Below are 21,344 nucleotides of genomic sequence, written 5' to 3' on the forward strand. Positions count from 1 at the left end.
ACCGGTACACGGAGACGACGCTGGCACCCCTAAGCCCCCGGGGACCGTGTCCCCGCCCGCCCCACGGCTCCGCCGGGGCCAGGCGGGCACAGGAAGACACGGCAGAGGCCGGCTGTCTCGGCAGGGCCCAGCAGAGTTTACAAGGAGGAGGACGCGGACGAGCTGCACGAGCTGTTCCACCGGAGAAACATGCTGGCCGTGTTCTGTAAGCTCATCGTCTGCAACGTGCTGGAGATGAGCGCGGCCGCCGACATCTACCAGTTCTACCTGAAGGTCTCTGCCCGGCTCTCCCGCCCCGCGGCCCGAGCTCACCCTCCCCCGCCCACTGCTCTCCTGTGTAAGACACGGAATTGGGGTAGAAAGATTCCAAAACAGAGGGCAGGAGTGGAACGTGCCCGGACTTACGGACTGTCGTTCACCCGTCCTCCCTTTTCCTCCGACCGCTCCCGTGGGTGAGCCCACCTGTGTGCGTGCGTGGGCGGCTTTCCTGTGAGCGTCTCCTCAGCCTTTTTCTATCCCTCACGCCTCTCCCCAGACCTGACTCCTGGAGAGTATCTTCCTTTGGGACCTCACTTCTTGTCTTTTCAAACTCTGCGGTCTTGTCCGGTGAACTGTCGCTGCTCTCATTCCGTTCTTTCGTGGCCACCGAGATGGGACGTGAGCCGCGTGAGGGCCACGACTTGATCCTTGATGGGCCCCGAGTGATGATCCTCAGGGCCTGGCCTTGAAGGAGGCCCAGAAGTTTCCATGAGCGAATGGATGGCTGAAGGGATGACTGCATGGACGGATGGGTGGATGAACGGATGTGTGGATGGACAGACGGACAGATGGATGTGTGGACGGATGGACGGTTGGGTAGATGGATGTTTGGGTAGATGGATGGGTGGATGGACGGATGGATAAATGGGTGGATGAGTGGATGGGTAGGTGGATGGATGGACGGATGTATGGATGGACAGACGGACAGATGGAGGGGTGGATGAACGGATGTGTGGATGGACAGACGGATAGATGGATGTGTGGACGGATGGACGGTTGGGTAGATGGATGGTTGGGTGGACTGATGGATGGTTGGGTGGATGGATGGTTGGATGGACTGATGGATGGTTGGGTGGATGGATGGTTGGATGGACTGATGGATGGTTGGGTGGATGAGTGGACGGGTAGACAGATGGGTAGGTGGATGGAAGCGTGGCCCAGGTGGATGCATGGACGGATGAGCGAACAGGTGGGTGGTGGGTGGGGGATGGGTGGATTCAGTCACTGTCACATTCGTAGAAATTGTCGTTTCAAGATCTTCTTTTGGCGTCTTGTAATGAGGTGGAGACATGGGCTCTTTGTTATTTGTGGGAAAAACGTTCCTTTGATGACTTTTTCATTCTGAGTTTTATTTACGCGGCGGTGGTTCTCTTTTCCCTGTTTGAAGCTCACGTGGTCCTGAGCTCTGCCGTGGGCCGTCAGGACAGTCCGGCCTGGGTCTTCCCTGGCCTCCTGTGTGTTGGGCGGCGCTATCCTCTCCCGACACTTAACCTCTTAACGTGCTGAGCCTCCCTGTGTCCCGGGGGCCGTGTCGGCAGCGGACTGTCGTCACACGTTTGGGTTTGGGCTGCTTCCACGCTGGCCCAGGCAGGTCAGCGTGGCTCTGAGAGGCTCGGCTCCCTGGCTCCCGGCCCGTGGCTCCCCAGGGCGCCCTGCCCTCCCTGTGGAAGGAGTGCTCCTGAGGGACAGGACCAGCCAGCGCTGGGGGCACAGCCGGGCCCTGGTCTGGGAAGCCTGATGGCCCCAGCTTCCCCGGGTCCGTGGGATGTGCCCTCCCTGCCGGCCCCGGCCCCAGCTGGTGCTGAGTGCTCGGAGGATCCACGTGTGTGAACTTCCTGGGACACAGACACGGGGACTGAGCTGTATGGCTGTCCATAGTCTGCAACTTGGGAAGGCGGCATAGGAAGGGGTTGGTGCGTCCGCTGGCTCCATGGTGACGGTCCTTTCCTCCTGCTCACAGCACTACCATCACTTTGGGGACATCATCAAGGAGACCATGACCCGTACGAGGCAGAACGACAGGCTTCGCAACGCGCTGTCCCTGCTCCTTTGTCTGCAGCAGGTGAGTGGCCTGTCCCGGAAGGGCCCACGGCGTCCTGGGACCGGTCCCCGCGGCTCCGGGCCGCAGTGCGTCGCCCAGCCCTGGGGGTCATGCCCGCTTGGGGACACGCCAGGCACGGGTCTTGCTGGGCCTCACTGCCCGCTCCTCGGGAGCCCTGCACTCCCGCTCGTGGTGGCGGGCCGGTCAGACCCTGACGCCTCCCGGGGCTGGAGGCTGCGGCCCCAGGGCTGCGTCCTAGTGGGCTCAGGTTCTGGGGAGACCTTTAGAGGGTCACAGATGGCCCCCCTGCCGGGTCCTCATGTAACCACAGGTGAAACACAAGAACCTCTCTCTGGACGTGTATGAGGACGAGACCCCACCGTGGGGGCCCCGCCATGCTGGCCTTTTCGGCTCCCAACCACCTTTCAAGGCCCCCACCACCCCAGCAGCCCCCAGGAGGCCCGGCGTACACCTATGGACTTTGGGGGCAGAGCCCATGGACGTTCAGTCCCGCACAGCTGGCTTCTGTGCTCTGCCCACCGCCCGGTGACGGCACTGTTGGGAATGGGTTCCCTGCTGGACTGGAACTGGATGTGGTCAGGGGTGTGTGGTGGGGACACACGGCAGCTCGTGGTATGTGCCCAAGGCTGCTTAGGTGGACGGGGTGTCCCTCCGTCCTCTTGTGCACGGAGCGGCCGGGCTCCAGCATCAGGCTGGACTGTCCCCTGGAGGCCTTCAGGTGTCTTCTTGCACAGTGAGCTAGGTCTCCTGATGGTGACTCGGGTTGTCCCCGACTCTCAGGGTGGGCGTCCCTGTCCCCCACCCGCTGACCCTCAGGGCGGTGTCCACCCCGCACCATCCACTGATCTGAGGGTGGGCGTCTGTCTTCTCCACGTCAGTCTGTCACAGCACCGTGTGAGTGCGTGTCCCGTGTCGGACTCTGGTCCTTCCATCCCCGTGGCAGCTGGTTCACCGAGATCCGTGGAACCACGACTGGACACGTGGCTTGTTCCGTGCTCTGCTCTGCTCTGCTGCTAGACGAGTGTGTCTGCCTGTGTTGGGGGGCTCCGTCCCCGTGTGGGGAGTTCTCGCCGAGGCCGTGTGGAGTTCCGTGGCAGCGGCAACTCGGGACTCAATGGCTTCTGTCTCTTCTCTGCCCGATCCTGGCTTTGTGCACTGAGTCTGGGGCTGCCCACGGGCTTGAGCTCTTTGCAAGGCCTGCTTTTGGTCCTCAGTGCTGGTCACGGCTCCCTCCACGGCTGACCGTTGCCGGTGTCCGTGGTGCCATGGGCGCCGTGGACTCATTTCTCTCTGGGGAGCTGAGCCTCCGTGGGTGTGTCAGGAAGGGCCGGGATCGAGCATCTCCGCTGCCACTGTGGGTTCCTGGTCCTTGGGCCATTCTGCCTGTGGTGTGGTGGGCAGGCCTCTCCACGGACACTTGCCAGACCCTCTCTGTCCCGCGGTTTTCCTGGAACACGGCTTCTCGGTCCTGATTCCGCAGGCCATGCACACTCTTGGCCCCCACACTGAGGTCTGCCTTTAGGTTGGACTGTTTCCCGCCATTTTCTGTTCCTTTGGAAACGGCCCCCTTCCTCCTGGCCCAGGAACGGGTCTGCGTGTAGGACGCTGAGGTGACCCCGATTCCCCAGAGCGCACGGCACGTCAGGGGCACCTTCCTGTCATATCAGGCCCCCTTGGGTCCCGTTCAGTGTGTGCTTTCCTTGTAAATCAGGAGCACCGTCCCCCTCGTGGGTTTTCTGTTGCATCTGACACACAGGAGCTGTGGCTGACCAGGTGGGACGTGGGCAGTACGGGGGGGCGTGGGATGTTTGCAGGTTCCTGGCTCCTGGGCGCGTCCTGGTCTGTGCCACCTGCTCCCTGCTCCCCGGCATCCTGGCCTCAAGGTGGCTGGCCAGGGACCCCTGCCCTGTCCCCCGTGGATGTCATCGGCCAGCGGCCCTGTGCTCCGGGAACTTGTCCCTTCTCTGTGCTGTTTCACCTCTGGGGGGTGGTGGGAGGTAGAGGGAGACTGAACCTCGGTCCATGGGACATGCCCCTGGTGGCCCTGACCCCACGGCCCCTGTGCTCCTACAGCTGTTCCAGAAGCATGTGGACACGTATGGCATGGGCTACGACCCCATCGAGTTCATCTGTGGCCCCTTCTACTCCATCCGGCTGTTGGCACGCCGCTTTGCGCTCACCCTCGGCTTTGACCGTGCCCGTGACGCGGCCCACCTGATCCACAGGTACCTGCTGGTACAGGGTGCTGTGACAACGCCCTACGCACCCCAGCCCTGGCCTGACCTCGCCTGACGCTGTGCTCCCCAGTCTGACCCTGTCCCTGGTCTCACCCCACCTGACGCTGTGCTCCCCAGTCTGACTCCATCCCTGGTCTGACCCCACCTGACGCTGTGCTCCCTGCTGTGACCCTGACCCGGTCTGACCCCACCTGACGCTGTGCTCCCTGCTGTGACCCCATCCCCGATCTGACCCCACCTGATGTGGTGCTCCCTGCTGTGACCCCGTCCAGATCTGACCCCACCTGACGCTGTGCTCCCTGCTGTGACCCCGTCCCCGATCTGACCCCACCTGATGTGGTGCTCCCTGCTGTGACCCTGTCCAGATCTGACCCCACCTGACGCTGTGCTCCTCAGTTTTGCCCCCATCCTTCAGCTTAGTCCCACCTGGCGCCCTGAGCCTCACCTGACCGCATCTTTCCACTTCCCGTGTGAGCCCCACTTGACACCCCAGCCGCTCCCTGTCTGCCTCTGCCCGTCGCCCCAGCTCCCCACTGCACACCCTGTCCCCAGGCGTGGGCTGGCGTTTGCCTTTTCCGAGTCCCCCGTGTCTGAAGAGGAGGAGGCCCGGCAGAGGTTCCCCAACCTCAGCTTCCTGCTGGTTCTGGCCGAGTTCTCCTGCAAGATCCCCCCTGCAGAGCGACAAGCCGCGTGAGTGCCCCAGTCCCCCCGGATGTGGGACCCCTGGGCAGTGGGCGCGGGGATGGGCTCTGGGGGTGCGGGGGTGGAAACACAGACTGTGGCTCGGTGGGGCGGGGGATACGGAAACCAGAAGGCTCTCTGCTGAGTGAGGGCTGCTGTCTGGGCCCTTGCACTGACCAGGGCCGCCGTCTGGGGTCCTAGGGGGTGCTGGGCTCTGGGCTGCAGCACTGACTGTGGCCACCAGGTGGCGCTCCTCTAGCACGGTTCCTTGGGTCTCAGCCCTCAGCCTGAACATGGGGGCCAGGGGCCATGGGTTCCTGGGCATCTGGGCTGGGTCTCCTCTGACTCCCCCTGCCTTGTACTCCCTTGCCCGCAGACTCACCCACTTCCAGGACTCCATCCCCGAGGGCCTGCCAGTGTTTGGGGAAGGGGACATGAACCCCATGCTTGTCTATCGCAAGTCCCTGATCAGGACAAACTACGTGGCCCAGGGGGAGGACGAGCCCGCCGCCAACCCGTTTGACGCCATCTGCAAAGACAGCAAGCGGCCCCAAGGTGGGGAGGGTGTCGGGGGTCGGGAGGGATGGCCCTTGGGCCCCGTGGCTGACCGCTCCCGGCACCGCAGAGTTGCCCGTGGGGACGTGCTCCACCTGGACACCAGACACCCTGGCCAGCTGCAGCGCGGGGGACAGAGAGCCGAGAAATTCCTCCAAGGGCCAGAAGTCCAAGAGGTGAGGCCCTCGAACGCCAGGCTGGGTGCAGGGGTCTGCCGTCAGCGGGCAGCCCATGAGGCCTCTGCCTACCTGGTTTCCGGGTCAGCCTTACGGGTTTCTCCAGAGCGCAGCCTTGGGACGGCCGTGACGGGATGCTGGTCTGATGGGGTCCTACGTGGTTCTGAGGCTGGGACGTGGTCCTGCGTGCGTCTGAGGCAGTGATGCGGGTCCCACTCGGGTCCGAGGCAGGGACGGGGCTGGTCTGAAGGAGGGGCGGTCCGCATGGGTCTGAGGCAATGGCGTGGGTGCGCGCAGGTCAGAGGCAGGCAGAGGGTTGTGTCTGGCACACGTGCAGAGACTGCTGTCCTGTAAGGTCGTGCTCTAGGGTGGAGCCAGGGACTCGTCGCGTCTCCCCCCACCAACTGCCCAGCACAGTCCACAACTGCCCACGACTGTCCACGGCACAGGGTGGGATGCGGCCGTGTTGGAGGTGGTACTGGTTGCCGTGACTTAGGGCTGTTCCTCGTCCACGTCTCTCCGCGTCTTGTGTTTCCTGGGGCCGTGCGCACCTGTTCCCTCCAGGGCTTGGGCTCGCACGGCCTCCTGCCGTGGCCCGGGGCCCTCTCTCGGCCTCCCTGGCAAGCAGCCACCCTTGGTCTCCGGCAGGGACGTCTTCGATGTGGACTTCCTGTCATCGGAGGACTCTGAGAACTCGTCCAGCGAAGACGTGGACGTGGAGGGCATCTCCGTCCACGAGGTTGGTGCGGGCTAGGGCTGTGGGTGGTGGCCACGTGGGGGTGCTGGCCCGGGCCCGCCGTTCCTGCCATGGCCCACGCTTCTCGGGGTGGTGTAGAGGCAGGACATCCCATCTGATGGATCTCCCGGGTGACACTGGCCTCTGTGCCCAGTGGGGGTGGAGGCAGGTCCGTCCGCACGTCCAGGGGGTGGGGGGATTGCTCAGCCAGTGTGTGGCCTGTGGACCCTCTGAGACTACTGGGTCGCGACAAGGCTGGGCCCTGAGCTGTCCCAGGTGCCCGGCTGTGTCTGCACCAGGCTCCTGCAGTGTGCTGGGGCCCTGAGGCTGGGTGTGGTGCCCATCCCCTGGTCTGCTTGGCCGAGGACACTGGGTTTTAGGGTGCCCTGGGGTCCTTGGCATCTGGCTCCTGCCTGTTGGCCTCCAAGTCGGGCCTCCAGGATCTGCGGGTCTAGCATGGCCCTCAGAGCGTCACTCTGGCACGGCAGCCTTGTGTGGACAGCCCTGTCCCCGCCATGGACACCTGGGGCCAGGGTCCATGAGCCAGCCTGGGGTCCCAGGCAGCAGAAGGCCGTGTCCCCCGCCCACCCGCGTCCTGGCCAAGCTCTGGTGCCCTCCGTCCACTGCCCAGCCCACCCAGTGTTCCCACCCCATGCTGAGTGACCAGCCTGGCCACGGCGTGCACCGCTGTCCACCTCTCCGTCCGCGTGTCTGTGGTTCTCAGCGTCGTCCTCTCCGTCCCCAGGGCGCGTCGGACTGAAGAGCCCTGTGGGACTCCGTCAGCAGTTTCAAGTTCCTCCTCGGTCGTTGACTTCTGGTCCTGGGCTTGGGGAGCCCGTGACGTCCAGCTGTGGCTGACCCAGGCCCCCAGGGCTCCAGGTGGACAGCCGTGACCCCTGCCTCCCGCACCTGCTCACTCCGGCCGCGTGTGAGGAGGGTCACGTGACTGTACGCCCCCCCCCCACCCCGGGGTGCCCACACCCCCCCCCCAACCCACCAGGTGCCTACCTGCCTGCGGCTTCTCTGGCAACCACTGTGCTTGGCTGGAAGGTCCCGGAATCTGCCTCCCCCGCTGTGGACCACGGTGCCAGCCCCCTTGGCGGGCGTGCTCCTGCATGGCGTGGGTCTGGCCGGGCCGACAACTCTTCCTTCCCCGGCTCAGGACCCCGCGGCGGGGTGATTCCCGGCGTCTGGTGCCGAGAGCCCGCGGCCGGTGGTCGGCTCCTCTCCGGCGCTGCGGACAAACTGGCTGCGTCTGGGCGGGCTGGGGTGGGACGCGCATTGGCCGCCGATCCCCGACGTGCAGGGGGGCCCCGTACCTCCGATCCCGTGTCGGTGCCAAACCAGAGCTCTCTGGGCCATGGTGTGGAGGAGGACGCCCCAGGTGGACACGGAGAGAGGCCGGGCTGCGGGGAGGACTCCTGCCGGTCACGCACAGGCAAGAACGGGCCCAGGAGCTCGGGCCTGGGGGACCCTGTATAGACCTGGGCCTGGGGATTTGTTCTGTGTAGACCTCGGCCTGGGGAGCTCAGGCCTGCGCAGGCCTGGGCCTGGCGCGTTGCCGTCCAGGAGGGACACCCATGCCTCTGGCTGTCCCCTCCCCGGGACCGGGGCAGCTGCTGTGGGGAAGCAGAGCCCTTGATGGTGGCCTCGAGAACACGGGTTGCCCTTGGGCAGGGCTCTGCAGGAGGGCCACCCTGCCAGACGCTCCGGGCCCCACGGCCCGTGACCCTCGGCTGGACTTGCCGCGCCCCAGAGCCGTGCACACGGCATGGTCTCCCGTGGTGTTGCTGCCGTCTGTCCCCAGTAGTGTCCCTGCCTGGCATCTGTGCCCTTTGTGATCTCTGTGTGCGTGTGTGTGTCGTGGGCCGGGCGAGCCAAGCCCCTCACGGAAAATCCTTAAATTCTTTATTCGAAAATACAGACGTGAGCTCGTAAAACGTTTTTAAACTGCTACACACACCAAATAAAAGTTAACTTTACACGTTTTGTACATTGACATGAAAATGTAAGTACGACGAGACATGCTGCGTCCCGTACCCCGCGTGCAGGGCTGCGGTGGGGCGGCGCCCGGAGACGCGCCTGTGGACGGACGGAAGGTCCCGGGGCCCCTGGAATGTTCCTGACCGACGCGTGAGAACGGCGCAGGACCGTCCGACACCCGGTGCACGGGTCGGTGCACGGCTCACGCCCCCGGGGCTGCCCCTCTGCAGCAGCAGCTCCCCTCCGAGGAGACGGTCGGCCGAGCCGGTGAGTCTCCAGACACCGGCACTCGGGACCTACTCGGCACGTCTCTCCCCGCCGGGCCCAGCCAGGGGCTTCCGGACGGACGGCAGCTCCTGCCCGGCACGCGGGGACACGCGCTCAGTGACCACCGGACCGGCTCCGTGTTGGATAAATAAAAACTCTTCATCCCATACAAATCACTTCATTTTCTAGAAAAGCTCAACGATCAAACGGTTCTGTTCTTTACACGATGGCGGCTCTGCGTCCACATCTGGGCCCAGGTCAGGAGGGCGGCAGGTCGTCGTCCTCACACGCGTACTCGTACAGGTCGACGGTGCCCAGGGTGGACGGCGCCTCGAAGAAGGGCCTCTGGGCCAGCGGAGACCTCAGGGAGCCCAGTTTCTGGTCCACGGGGCTGGGCTCGGCTTCGTACCTGCAAGGAGCAGAGAGTGAGCACGGAGGGGCCGTCCCGGCCGGGGCGGATGCTGCCGGCAGCCTCCGGACGGCCGGGAGCTTACGGCGTGGGAGCCCCAGGCCCAGAGCGGTCCCTGGCGGGTTCCTTCCTCCTGAAGCGAGGAGGGACAGCGTGCCTGCACTCGGAGGCCAGTGTTCCCCAGACACCAGCACGAGACGCGGAGCCACGAGGTACGAGGCCACAAGTCAAGTGTGTGGACGGGACTGCAGACTGAGCGGGCTTTCTCGGGGGTGCGGGAGGCTGGTCCTCCGGAGCCTTGTATCCACAGGTGCTGGAGCCAAGGGCAGCGGACAGGAGGCAGTGTGTGTTCTGGGCCGACGTCAGACCTTGGGGTCGGCGACGACCCGTCTGCGTGCAGGACTGGGGACCACAGGAGGACACGCGCTTGCTTGCGCCCCGCACTATAGCGGATGTTCTGGAAGCGTGGCGGCGAACAAGACCGTGTCCTCACCAGCAACGCACCCGTCCACACAGAGTGCCAAGGAGCCGAAGCGAACGCCCCCGCGGCTGACAGGTGCGTGGCACACACGTGCGCACCGCGGACTCCTACGCCGTGACAGTGCGCGCCTCCCACAAACGACCACGCCTTCAGGGTTAAACCTTCTCGTACCCCGTGTCAAGAAGCACTTAGGTGACCCAGGACAGAAAGGCCCAGGCACAGAGCCCGAGACCCGAGCACAGAGACATGCTCGTGGCTGAGGACACCTTCGAGACTGGCCGTCTCCACGCCACACGGGATTTTGGAAAATCGAACATTCCCTGCCGTTTTGTACAAACGGACAAGCTCATCCTGAAATGAGCCGTATCGGCCGAGGAACCGATGGCACGACCCGGAGAAGGAACGCCAGCAGGATCCGACCAGGGGTTGCCGAGTCTCGGCGGAGCCCCAGACGCAGCCCCAGTCGGGCTGGCTAGTGAAGAGCACAGACAGGTCCGAAAACCCCCCTGGCCAGCCCCCCAGGAGGGCCGGGGAGGCCGTTCAACCTCCACCCGAGACCCCGCCCTGGGCACGCGGGCCTCTCCCGGAGAGCCACAGGTGGCTTCCGCGACTCCTGCAGAAACGCAAGCAGACCTGGTACGTTCGGGAGACCGCGCACACGCACGCCTCACCGTAAACACGCGCGCCGGCCCCGTGGGTGCTTCCGCCCCAGACAGAGCCCCAGCAACAGGGGAGGAACCTGGACCCTCCGCTCAGGCCCCAAGGCAAGTCAGGACAGACCACAGGCCGGGACGTGGACCGGGAAGCCCTGAATCGTGGGCCAGGTCGCCGTGGGTCCAGGCAAAACAGCAGTGAGACCCCGACATCAGAGGCACAGTCCGAGGCGGCAGCGGACGGGGTCCTGAAACCTCCTCTGCGTGAGCAGCGTCTCAACAAACAGGGCCACGAGTGCGGAGGGAAAGCCAAGCAACCACGGATCCGACAGGACTCGCGCCCGAAGCCCTGAAGCCTCGGTGAAGCGCGTGCGGTCCATCGCGCAGAAGCACAAAGACCCAGCACACCCCCGGGGGACCAACGGCGGCAAGGACCCAAACGCACAACGGGCACGAGGGGTCACGCCCGGGACGGGCTGACCCGTCAACCACCACACACAGACCGCGAGGACACAGACCAGCGAGGACCGTCCCCAAGACGGCTAGTGGGATGTCACTGCGTGGGCTCTGCAGAAGGTCTACAAGTGTCCCCTTGTGATCTGCGGCCTCGGGCACGGAGCCCAGAGATGGGAGATCCCACGTCCACACAAGACCACGGTGCGAGTGGCTCACGGCGGCTCCCATCTGTCCAGCACCAGATGAGAAACCACCAAACGTCTGTGGCCTGGCAGGGGGGTCACCCAGAGTCGGGACGCCGCTCAGCCAGGACTCGAGTCCCCCACACACCCACCAACAGCCGCCGCTCGCCGACAGGTTACGCGGACACAGCCTGTGTGAAGGGACGGTGGGTCCCGCTTCTGCAGTATCCATGAAAACCACAACTGCCGGGCGAAGCTCAGCCCAGCCCCTGCCCTGAACCTGAGTGGGGAGGGCCCAGGGTCACTCCAAGTGTCCCCTGCCGTTTTGAGATCCTCTTGGAGCTGGCGGTCGGGACCCCCGAGCAGGCAGCCCTGGGCCACCAAACCCAGAGCTCCTGCGTGGAGGTCCCGTTCCTGAGGGCGGACGGGACGCCCTACCATGGGCTGCAGTCCTAGCCCGGGCCTGTGTACCACGTGTGCAAACACACCTGACCCTGCGTGACCCCCACGCAGGTGCCAGAGAACACGCGTGTGACCAGCGTCCGTCAGGAGTGTGCGGGACACCCGAGTCCCCACCGCGGAACCCAGGCCTGTGCACGCACCTGAAGGCCCAGGCCCGGAGAGTGGGGCGAGGACCGGGACGCGCCGCAGGCCTGGGAGCAGGAAGCCCCGCCGCCCCCACATGCACTCAGTCACAGGGGAGGGGACGGTGGCGGCAAAGGGGCCTCAAGGTCCTGCTCCCTGCATTGGCCTCCTGAGCAAAGACGGAGAACGAGGTTCCCAGCCGCGGCGACTCGTGGCGGGGGGGCAGGGGGGTCTGTGGGGTCCTTGTCCAAGCCGGGCTCTCCAGGACCCAGTCCTGGGCTGCGAGCATCCCCCACAGCTAGCGGGAGGAACGGGCCGGCCGTGAGACGTCCCAGGATCCCGGTGACCCAAGGTTTGGGACAGAGGGGAACCGGCCATGATGCGGGCAGGGAGCCCGGGGGAGCACGTGGGCAGGAGGGCTGTTAGCGGGGGGATGGGGCCGGGCCGGGCCCCCCTGCTCTCACAGCCAGGGTTCTGGGGTTTCTGCAGACTCGGGGCCTGGCTCGGCAGCCCCTGGGACCCCGGGAAGGGGTCTCTCAGAGCCCCTCGGGGACCAGGCTCGCGCACAGGCGGCGGCCCGGCGCGTGTGGGTTTCCTGCAGGACTCGGGGCACCAGCAGCACCTTCTCCCCACCCAGAGCCGCCCACGCTGGTCTCGTGAACGTCCCCGCCGCCCGAACGAAGCGGGCGGGCAGCCCCTATGAGCCGCCGTCTCCGGCCTGAGCCCGCTGGGAGTCGGGTGGACGCGGGAGGGAGACGCCCACTGCCCACCTGCGGGCCTCCTGGCCGTCCCCGCGTCCCGTGCCACACTCACCCGTCCTCCCACGGCTCCCCTGCAGCCTCCTCGGCCACCAGGATGTCGTACTCCTCGGCCGCGTACTTCTCCCAGTCGGACAGCTCAGGGCCTTCGTTGTCGCTCTCCTGCACAAAACACGTGTGTCAGGCGGTGCGGGCGCGGCCGGCACCCCACGTGCTCCTCGCCACACTCACCCTGAGCAGGGAGACCTGTTCCTTCTGCTCGTGGTCGAGGTACTTCTCGATGTTGAAGAAGGTGTCAAAGAACACGTTGGCGAGTTTACACCTCTTCAGGTCGCGGAGGGTGATCTTCCCTGCAGGACACGAGACGGTTCAGACGATTAGTCCCAGACGGACGCGCGCTAGTCGGCGTCTGACGCGCTAGTCGGCGTCTGACGCGGCTCGGAGAACGTTTTCTGCCCAGCTGGGCCTAAGGGGGCCGCACGAGGTGGCTGCTGTGTGGGCGGGAGGCTCCGTCGGGGAGTGGTGCAGACCAGAAGCCGGGGGTGGGGGGGGTCCCGTGTGCCCCGGGATGGGTCAGAAGACAGACAAGGACGCAGAGTGCAGGAACAGTCTCTGGCCACCGGGGGGCACCAAGCACACATCATTGAGCTGGACAGGAGGCCAGGGGGACAGCCACGGCTAGGGAGGAGGACCTGGACGTGATGGCCCAGAACGACTCTCCGCGACCATAAATCCCCCGACCAGCATCCCACAACATGGAAACACTAATCCAGGTATCGCAGTTTGGGGAAAGTCTCCCTCCGTCCCTTTGACCTCTGAAGTGTCCTGGGGTCCCTCCTTGTGCCACAGTTGGCCTCTCCCTGGACACAGGCTTCTCAGCTGAGGGGTGCCGAGAGGATCCCAGGTAGGATCCCAGGAGGGGGAGGAGAAGGGGACAGGTGACCATGGCACCGCCCCACACCAGGAACTTGGGCTTGAGGTCCCTGAGGTGGGAATCCAAGGAGCATAGGCAGGGAGATGTGGGGTCGGGGACATCTGCCTTCCTGACCCTGGCAGGACCGGTGTGCTCGCCCAACAGGACAGAGCCCTCAGCACAGGTGAGAGTCAAGGCAGGACACATGGAGCCTGAAGGAGACAGGGGAAGGTAGACAGCCGGGACACACTGTGCTGTCTCCACACCCAACAGTGACCACCGCCGGTAAACGGGGGTGCTCAGGTCACACTTGACACCAGCTCACCCAGTCCTGAGTGGGGTCTTGTGACAACATGGTTGGTACCAGACCTCCCCATCACCCCCGTCACCAACTCAGGGATGTTCATTCCCTGAGTGGGTGTCCCTTCACAAGGGTGTCTCTCACAAGGGGTACCACACCTCACATGGGGACATCTCCTTATATGAGGGAATCCCCTCACTCAAGGGAAATGTGCCCTCACACAGAGGCATCCCATCTTATAGGAAGAACGTCCCATCACATGGTGGGGGGGTGTCCATTACATGAGGGCGTACCACAGGGGGACATCTCACACGGGGGGATCCCCTCACACGAGTACGAGCACATCTCACATGGGGTGCCCCTCACATCTCACAGAGAGGACTTACCCTCACGCAAGTAGGGACACAATACCATGGGAATGTCTCCTTGGGTACCACCTTACACAGGGGGACATCTCATACGGGGGGGGGTGACATCACAGCCACTGGGAGAAATCACCTCACACGATGTGTCCCCTCACACAGAAGGACATTCCCTCACGTTGGGAGGGCATCACAACACATCTCACAGGGGCGGGGGATAGAGATCACCTCACATTATGTGTCCCCTTACACAGAGGGACATCTCACACCATGTGTCCCCCTCACACAGGGACATCCCCTCACAGAGAAGCATCACATCTCATGTGGGGGGGAGATCGCCTTATATTATGTGTCCCCTCACATAGGGGGACATCTCACATGAGGTGTCACCCTCACACAGGAATATCCTCTCCCATTGTGTCTCCTCACACAGGGGAACATCTCCTCACACAGGGCATTACATTTCATGGGGGAAGGGAAATCACCTCACATGAGTCCATTTCATACAGGGGGACATCTCACAAGGGGGAGGGCATCGCATCTCATGTGTCCCCCTCATAGAGGAGGATATCCCCTCGCATGGGGTAACATCATATCACATCTCATGGTGGGGGAAGAAGATCACCTCACATTATGTGCCCTCTCACACAGAGGCACGTCTCACACAACCTGTCTCCTCACATAGGACATCTCACACAAGGCACCACATTTCATGGGAGAGGAGAAATCACTTCACATGATGTGTCCCCTCACAAAGGGGAGGTCTCACAAAGGGAACCACCTCACGCAATGTGTCCCCTCTCACAGGAGGACATCCCCTCAAATGGGGGGAGCATCACATCTCACGGGGGCAAGGGGAGATCACTTCACAGTACATGTCCCCTCACACAGGGGGACATCACATTTCATGGTGGGGAGAATATCATCTCACATTACATTTCTCCACACAAGAGGACTTCTCACATGGGGGGAGGCAGCATCACATCTCACAGGAGGAAAATCACCTCACATGATGTGTCGCCTCACAAGAAGAACATCTCATATGAGGGGGCATCACAGCTCACGGGGGAAAATCACCTCATAAGACATGTCCCCTCACACAGGGACATCCCCTCACAGAAGAGCATCACATCTCATTGCGGGGGGGGAGATCACCTCACATTATGTGTCCCCTCACACAGGGACATTCTCTCACATTTTCTCTCCTCACACATGGCATTACATTTCATGGGGGAAGGGCAATCACCTCAAAGGATGTATCCCCCTTACACGAGGACATCTCACACAGGGGGACATCTCACAAGGGGGAGGGCATCGCATCTCACAGGGAAAATCACCTCATGATGTGTCCCCTCATACAGGAGGACATCCCCTCACATGGGGTGACATCGCATCATCACATCTCATGGCGGGGAAGGGACATCACCTCACATTACATGCCCCCTCAGATGGGGACATCTCACATGACATGTTACCTCACACACACATCTCCTCACACAAGGTGTCTCCTCACACAGAGGGACATCTCCTCACATAAGGCATCACATTTCATGGGGGAGGAGAAATCACCTCACATGATGTGTCCCCTCACAAAGGGGGCATCACAGCTCACGGGGGGAACCACCTCACGCAATGTGTCTCCCTCACACAGGAGGACATCCCCTCCAATGGGGGGGGGAGCATCCCATCTCACGGGGGTGAGGGGAGATCATCTCACACTACATATCACCTCACACAAGAGAACATGTCACATGGGCGGAGGCAGCATCTCATCTCACATGGGGGAACCACCTCACACAATGTGTCCCCTCACAAAGGGGAACATCTCACATGGGGGGCATCATTGCTCACAGGGGGAAAAATCACCTCACATGACGTGTCCCCTCACACAGGAGGCTATCCATTCACATGGGGGGGTGGGCATCACATTTCACAGGGGCGGGGGGTAGAGATAACCTCACAGTACGTGTCCCCTCATACAGGAACACATCTCATATGATGTGTCCCCCTCACATGGCCCATCCCGTCACGGGGGTACATCTCCTCCCACGACGCATCCCTCACGTGAGGAGACATCACAGCTCACAGTGAGTAATCACCTCAGCCACGTCCCCTCACGTGGCTACGTTCCCTCATGAGGGGCCAACCCCTCACATGGGGTGTTCCATCTCCAGGAACATTACCTTCGCTCTGCGGCTTCACCAGGTCCAGCATCTGGCAGAGGCAGTCCTCGAAGGGCAGGGCCTCGATGGCCATGCTGTCCAGCCTGCGGCACTGCTCCTCATAGAAGTACTCCAGCTCAAACATGGACAGCGCGCCGTCCCCATCCAGGTCCATGCAGCGGAACCAGTACTCGATGCTGTGGTCACAGGCGGTCAGCGCCAGCTGGGGACTGAACCCACTGGGCCTCACTGCACCCAGGGAGGACGCCCTCCAGGCCAGCCCTGCCTGGTGGGGACCCTGCCTGGGACCGGCCTTGCCTGGGTGGACCCCTGGTGGCGCCCATGCTCAGGCACAGCCGCTAGCCCTCGGCCTCTGGGAGGGGCAGGGGTACCGGGGCAGCCATCGAATACGTACCTGGTTGGAGTTTTTTTGTCTTCTTCAGAGATCAAAAACCAAACAAAGTCAGCGTAGCTTATTTTTCCTTCCTTCTGGACTTTTCTGCCCCTGGGTTCAGGGTCGAGACCAACAGAGAGAACGTACGTCGGGAGGCGCAGCGTGAGGTGAGAGGCCCCGCCCACCTCCCTGGGTCTGGCCGTCCCATGCTGGGCTCCTGCCGGGGGAAGGCCTGGGACTGCAGGGGTGGCTTCTGTGGCCTCCGTCGCAGCTGCCTCATGGCCTCCGATGCCCCTACTCCAGGGCCGCCTCAGACGCCCAGGGCCTGACATGACCCACCAACGTGGGGCCGGTCCTCCCCTACCCCTTACTGATGACCTCATGCAAGAATGGTGTCGGCCTCCCGTTCTTATGACCTCACGTGACAAAGAGGTATGTCCCCTTATAGACGCTCTGGAGTAGGAGAACTCTGTGTGTCCCCCAGTGACGTCACATGACAAAGCTGTGTCTCCCCTCACGAGCTTGTGTGACAATGGCACGTGCCTCCCTTCATAATAACCTCCTGTGACAAAGATGTCCTCCCCGTGACCTCACGTGACAGCAGCACGTGTCCTCCCTTATTTACGACCTTATGTAACAAGGTCCCAGGCACGTGTGTCCTCACAACCCGCCATGACCACGGCCCTCGCCCTCGACAAGCAGCTCACGTTAAGGAACGAGCTAGACAGAACCGGACTCAGGCACCGAACCCCGGCCACAGCCACCGGACGACGCCCTCACGACGTACCTCGTCACGGCCCCCGAGAATATCCTCTCGATCATCCTGCTGGATATGGCTGCAGAGACAGAGCCGGGCCGTGAGCCGCCCGCACACACCCGCGGCCGCAGCCCGGCAGCCAGCGCTTGGGAGTCGCAGGGCGGGGCGGGGCGGCTCTGAGACGCCGAGCCCCAGCCCTGGGGGGTGGCACCCGGGGAACCTCCTGTCCCGCGTGTGTCCCCCCCGGGGTGCTGCCCACAGCTTTCCCGTCCCGAGGATGGAGCCCAGTCAGAGCCGCAGAGTGACAGCTGCCCTGGGGGTGCCGAGACCGGGTCAGAGTGTGACAAGCGAGTTTCGCTCTCAGACGCTCTCGCTGTGCGGTCACGGCCACTGTCTGTCACGGACGTTGGCTGACACACGAGACGTGAGACCTCCACGTCGGTCCGCTGGGGCAGCCGTCCCAGAGCACCCCGACGGGGCGGCTCGAACAACACGGGCTTATCCTCCCCCAGTCCCAGGGGGGCAGGAGTCCGAGACCCAGGCGGGGCCGAGGCGGGCTCTCCCCAGGCCTCGCTCCGGGCCGTGCAGACCCCGGGTGCTCCCCATGTCCTCACGCGGTCGTCCCTCCGTGTGTCTGTGTCGCCAACCCCTCTTCTTGTGAGAGCCCCGTCCTGGGAGATCAGGGCCACCTACTGACCTCGTGTAACCGTGACCACCTCTGTAAAGACCCCACCTGCACTTCCGGGCCGTTGGGGAGTCCCGCAGAACGCGCCTCCAGTGAGGCCATTCTGGAGGGACACAGCTCGACGCATCCCAAGCCCAGCACCCCAGGACGGAGGAGCGGAGACCGCCTCTTCCCCGTCTCCCAACGCATCCTACGCCTCGTGGATGTCGCCCGATACACCGTGACTGGGCGTCACAACAGGCTGAATGGAGCCTCCCCAGATAACCACGTCCAGATCCCGACTCCTGGGACGCAGCTGTGCGGCCGTGAAGGGAAACAGGTCTTTGCAGACGGGACCCAGAGAAAGCCCTGAGATGAGCCCACCCCGGATCAGGGAGGCCCTAAATGCAGCGTCTCTTGTAAGAGGAGACACAGACGCGGAGGACAAGCCCCGGGAACACGGAGGCAGCGACGGTAGGGACGCGGCCCCAGGCCCAGGGACGCCTGGGGCCTCAGGAGCCGGAAGGACCTCGGGACACGGCCCTGCCCCGCGCGGAGGGGCACCCCGGGGGAGGGTGCGTCCCTGCTGTGGGCGGGCCCGGGCTGTGGTCACTTCTCACAAGCCCTTCCGCAAACTCCCGTACAGCCCTCCCGGGACACGGTCCGTGACGTCCTCGACGACGGAGGCTCTGAGGATACGCCGCTGTCCCTTCAGGCCCGGTCACAGCAGCCACACAGACCGGGACCGCTCGCCCGGATGCACACGTGCCAACACTGACCACACGGCTCCTCCACGGAGACCTGCCTCTGTGGGCTGCACGGGACGGGGTCAGCTCTGACCTCGTTTGCCCGCCTTCCTGTCACAGGGTCACACCCGAGCCTCAGCCTGGCGGCCGCCAGCACCACAAACAACCCCGCGGGCACCAGCGCTCGAACGGCTGGAGTCTCCTAACGCAGGCGGGTCAGCACCCCGCGTGTGTGCTTCCGTGTCCCGTGTGTATCCTGACCCACGTCTGTCCCCACCCTGTGTGTCCTGCACGTCCCATGTGCGTCCCTGTCCCTCCCGTGTGTCGTGCGTGCGCAGCCTGCGTCTCCCGTACGTACGTCCTGCAGGAACGGTGCACTCCCGGAGACCGGGGCAGGCTGTTTCACACATTGGGCCGCGGGCCCGGGGAGCTGGTCATGGCCGGTGGTACTGGACGGGGCGGGGTGCCGAGGGGCCAGCTGCGGTCGGTCCCCTTGTGCCCCACAGGCCGCGCACTCACCGTGATCATTGTGCCGGGCCAGGTCCTGGGAATCGATGAGAAGGTCGTGGTCCGTGTCCAGCTCCCAGAACTTGCAGTAAATGACATAGAAGTGCTCGTAGGAGAAGTACTCTGTGAGCTGGTTGATGTCCGCTTCCTCTTCCAAGAGCGCCACATTCTGCCAAACGAACCAGCACAGCGTTTGCCCCGGCAGCCGGGTCTCCTGCGGGGGGGACCTCCCAGGGGTCCCCGGAGAGCCCAGAACCAGTCAGGCCGCGCCCGGGGCTGGGAGCTCAGCATCCAGGTCGGGAACGCGCTGCCATCGGGGCTGTGCCCGAGACTCAGCCCGCGTCCTGCTGGCGACACACGGCAGCCCCGCAGGCACCGAGCCTCTCACAGCCTCGGGCCTCCTTACGTGGGCGGACGGCCGCCCTCCTCGCGACGGCCCACGTGTGCCCCGAACCCCAGTGAAGAGGACACCTTGCTCCCCGGGGCCGAGGGGTCATTTGTCCTGCAGCATGGGGGACGGTCACTGGGTCGAGACGGAGTGAGGAACGTGCAGACCGGGACACGAATGGGCGACGGACGGTGGACGGACAGACGATGGTGCAAGACGGAAGGACGGACACCGGGAGGAGCAGGACCGGATGGAGCAGGACCGGAGACGGAGAGGAAGGTGGCGGCAAGACAGCACGGACGGCGGGACAGACACGGGGAAACGCAAGCACGGACGGCGGGACAGACACGGGGAAACGCGGGCACGGACGGCGGGACAGACACGGGGAAACGCGGGCACGGACGGCGGGACAGACGGGGAAACGCGGGCACGGACGGCGGGACAGACACGGGGAAACGCGGGCACGGACGGCGGGACAGACACGGGGAATCGCGGGCACGGACGGCGGGACAGACGGGGAAACGCGGGCACGGACGGCGGGACAGACAAGGGGAATCGCGGGCACGGACGGCGGGACAGACACGGGGAATCGCGGGCACGGACGGCGGGACAGACACGGGGAAACGCGGGCACGGACGGCGGGACAGACACGGGGAATCGCGGGCACGGACGGCGGGACAGACACGGGGAATCGCGGGCACGGACGGCGGGACAGACACGGGGAAACGCGGGCACGGACGGCGGGACAGACACGGGGAATCGCGGGCACGGACGGCGGGACAGACACGGGGAATCGCGGGCACGGACGGCGGGACAGACACGGGGAATCGCGGGCACGGACGGCGGGACAGACACGGGGAAACGCGGGCACGGACGGCGGGACAGACACGGGGAATCGCGGGCACGGACGGCGGGACAGACACGGGGAATCGCGGGCACGGACGGCGGGACAGACACGGGGAAACGCGGGCACGGACGGCGGGACAGACACGGGGAATCGCGGGCACGGACGGCGGGACAGACACGGGGAATCGCGGGCACGGACGGCGGGACAGACACGGGGAATCGCGGGCACGGACGGCGGGACAGACACGGGGAAACGCGGGCACGGACGGCGGGACAGACACGGGGAAACGCGGGCACGGACGGCGGGACAGACACGGGGAAACGCGGGCACGGACGGCGGGACAGACACGGGGAAACGCGGGCACGGACGGCGGGACAGACACGGGGAATCGCGGGCACGGACGGCGGGACAGACACGGGGAATCGCGGGCACGGACGGCGGGACAGACACGGGGAATCGCGGGCACGGAGAAGGCACGGCAGAGAGAAGACGGAGAACGAACGGGAAAGAGCGGACGACAGGACGCAGGACGGATGGACGGACGGACGGAAGGACGGACGGACAGAGGACGGGTAGAGGGTGGGCGGACGGTCCACGGCAGAGGGTGGCGGACGGACCCGCGGACAGAAGACAGATGGACGGGGGCGGACGCAGGCCCACGAGCCCGCCGGGCGGCCGCCCACCTGCAGGAAGGTGCTCCTGCGGAGCTCGGCGCACGTGATCCTCCCCGACCAGGACCTGTTGACGGAGTAGAAGATCCTCTGTGTCACCTGCAGGAGGAAGGGCCGTCAGCAGAGCGCCGGGGCACGGCCAGGCCGCGGCTCCCATTCTGCGCGCACCGGACGCTTGGGCTGTGCACGCAAGCGCCTCTGAACCTCCGGGCCCGAAGCGCGGTCACCCACGTTCCCGAGAGCCCAGACGGACTCCCAGACTGAGCAGGAGCTGCCCCCAGGGAGGGCGAGCACACGGCTCTCCGGGACGTCGCCCACCCCCACCCCGGCTGGCGACGGACGTCCGGACACACGGGAGGCGCTGCAGGAGCT

The 21,344-nt window shown here is 64.5% G+C and overlaps 2 protein-coding genes across 10 annotated transcripts in view; one reads left to right on the top strand and one right to left on the bottom strand.

Moving 5' to 3' along the window:
• Window positions 1–8,468, top strand: part of LOC116583619 (cohesin subunit SA-2-like) — a 51,086-nt gene extending 42,618 nt beyond the window's left edge. For 3 of the 7 annotated variants that reach the window (XM_032331702.1, XM_032331704.1, XM_032331703.1), the window contains 8 exons: window positions 125–273; window positions 2,000–2,101; window positions 4,175–4,326; window positions 4,891–5,028; window positions 5,396–5,574; window positions 5,645–5,750; window positions 6,399–6,489; window positions 6,975–8,468. In XM_032331702.1, the coding sequence (XP_032187593.1) occupies window positions 125–273; window positions 2,000–2,101; window positions 4,175–4,326; window positions 4,891–5,028; window positions 5,396–5,574; window positions 5,645–5,750; window positions 6,399–6,489; window positions 6,975–7,028 (971 nt within the window). In that variant the 3' untranslated portion in view covers window positions 7,029–8,468. Of the gene's footprint in view, window positions 1–124; window positions 338–1,999; window positions 2,102–4,174; window positions 4,327–4,864; window positions 5,029–5,395; window positions 5,575–5,644; window positions 5,751–6,398; window positions 6,490–6,974 lie in introns of those variants that run through there. The other 4 variants (XM_032331705.1, XM_032331706.1, XM_032331707.1 and 1 more) reach the window with 4 other exon arrangements.
• The window catches only part of PPP2R3B (protein phosphatase 2 regulatory subunit B''beta), a 44,202-nt gene continuing 31,237 nt past the window's right edge, over window positions 8,380–21,344 (bottom strand). For all 3 annotated transcript variants that reach the window (XM_032331717.1, XM_032331716.1, XM_032331718.1), the window contains 8 exons: window positions 20,985–21,071; window positions 19,079–19,235; window positions 17,180–17,228; window positions 16,414–16,503; window positions 16,020–16,195; window positions 12,492–12,610; window positions 12,316–12,422; window positions 8,380–9,145 (listed from right to left, as the gene is read on the bottom strand). In XM_032331717.1, coding sequence (XP_032187608.1) covers window positions 8,995–9,145; window positions 12,316–12,422; window positions 12,492–12,610; window positions 16,020–16,195; window positions 16,414–16,503; window positions 17,180–17,228; window positions 19,079–19,235; window positions 20,985–21,071 — 936 coding nt within the window. In that variant the 3' untranslated portion in view covers window positions 8,380–8,994. The remainder of the gene's footprint in view (window positions 9,146–12,315; window positions 12,423–12,491; window positions 12,611–16,019; window positions 16,196–16,413; window positions 16,504–17,179; window positions 17,229–19,078; window positions 19,236–20,984; window positions 21,072–21,344) is intronic.

This window comes from Mustela erminea, chromosome X (genome assembly GCF_009829155.1).
Source record: "Mustela erminea isolate mMusErm1 chromosome X, mMusErm1.Pri, whole genome shotgun sequence".
Taxonomy (NCBI): Eukaryota; Metazoa; Chordata; class Mammalia; order Carnivora; family Mustelidae; genus Mustela; species Mustela erminea.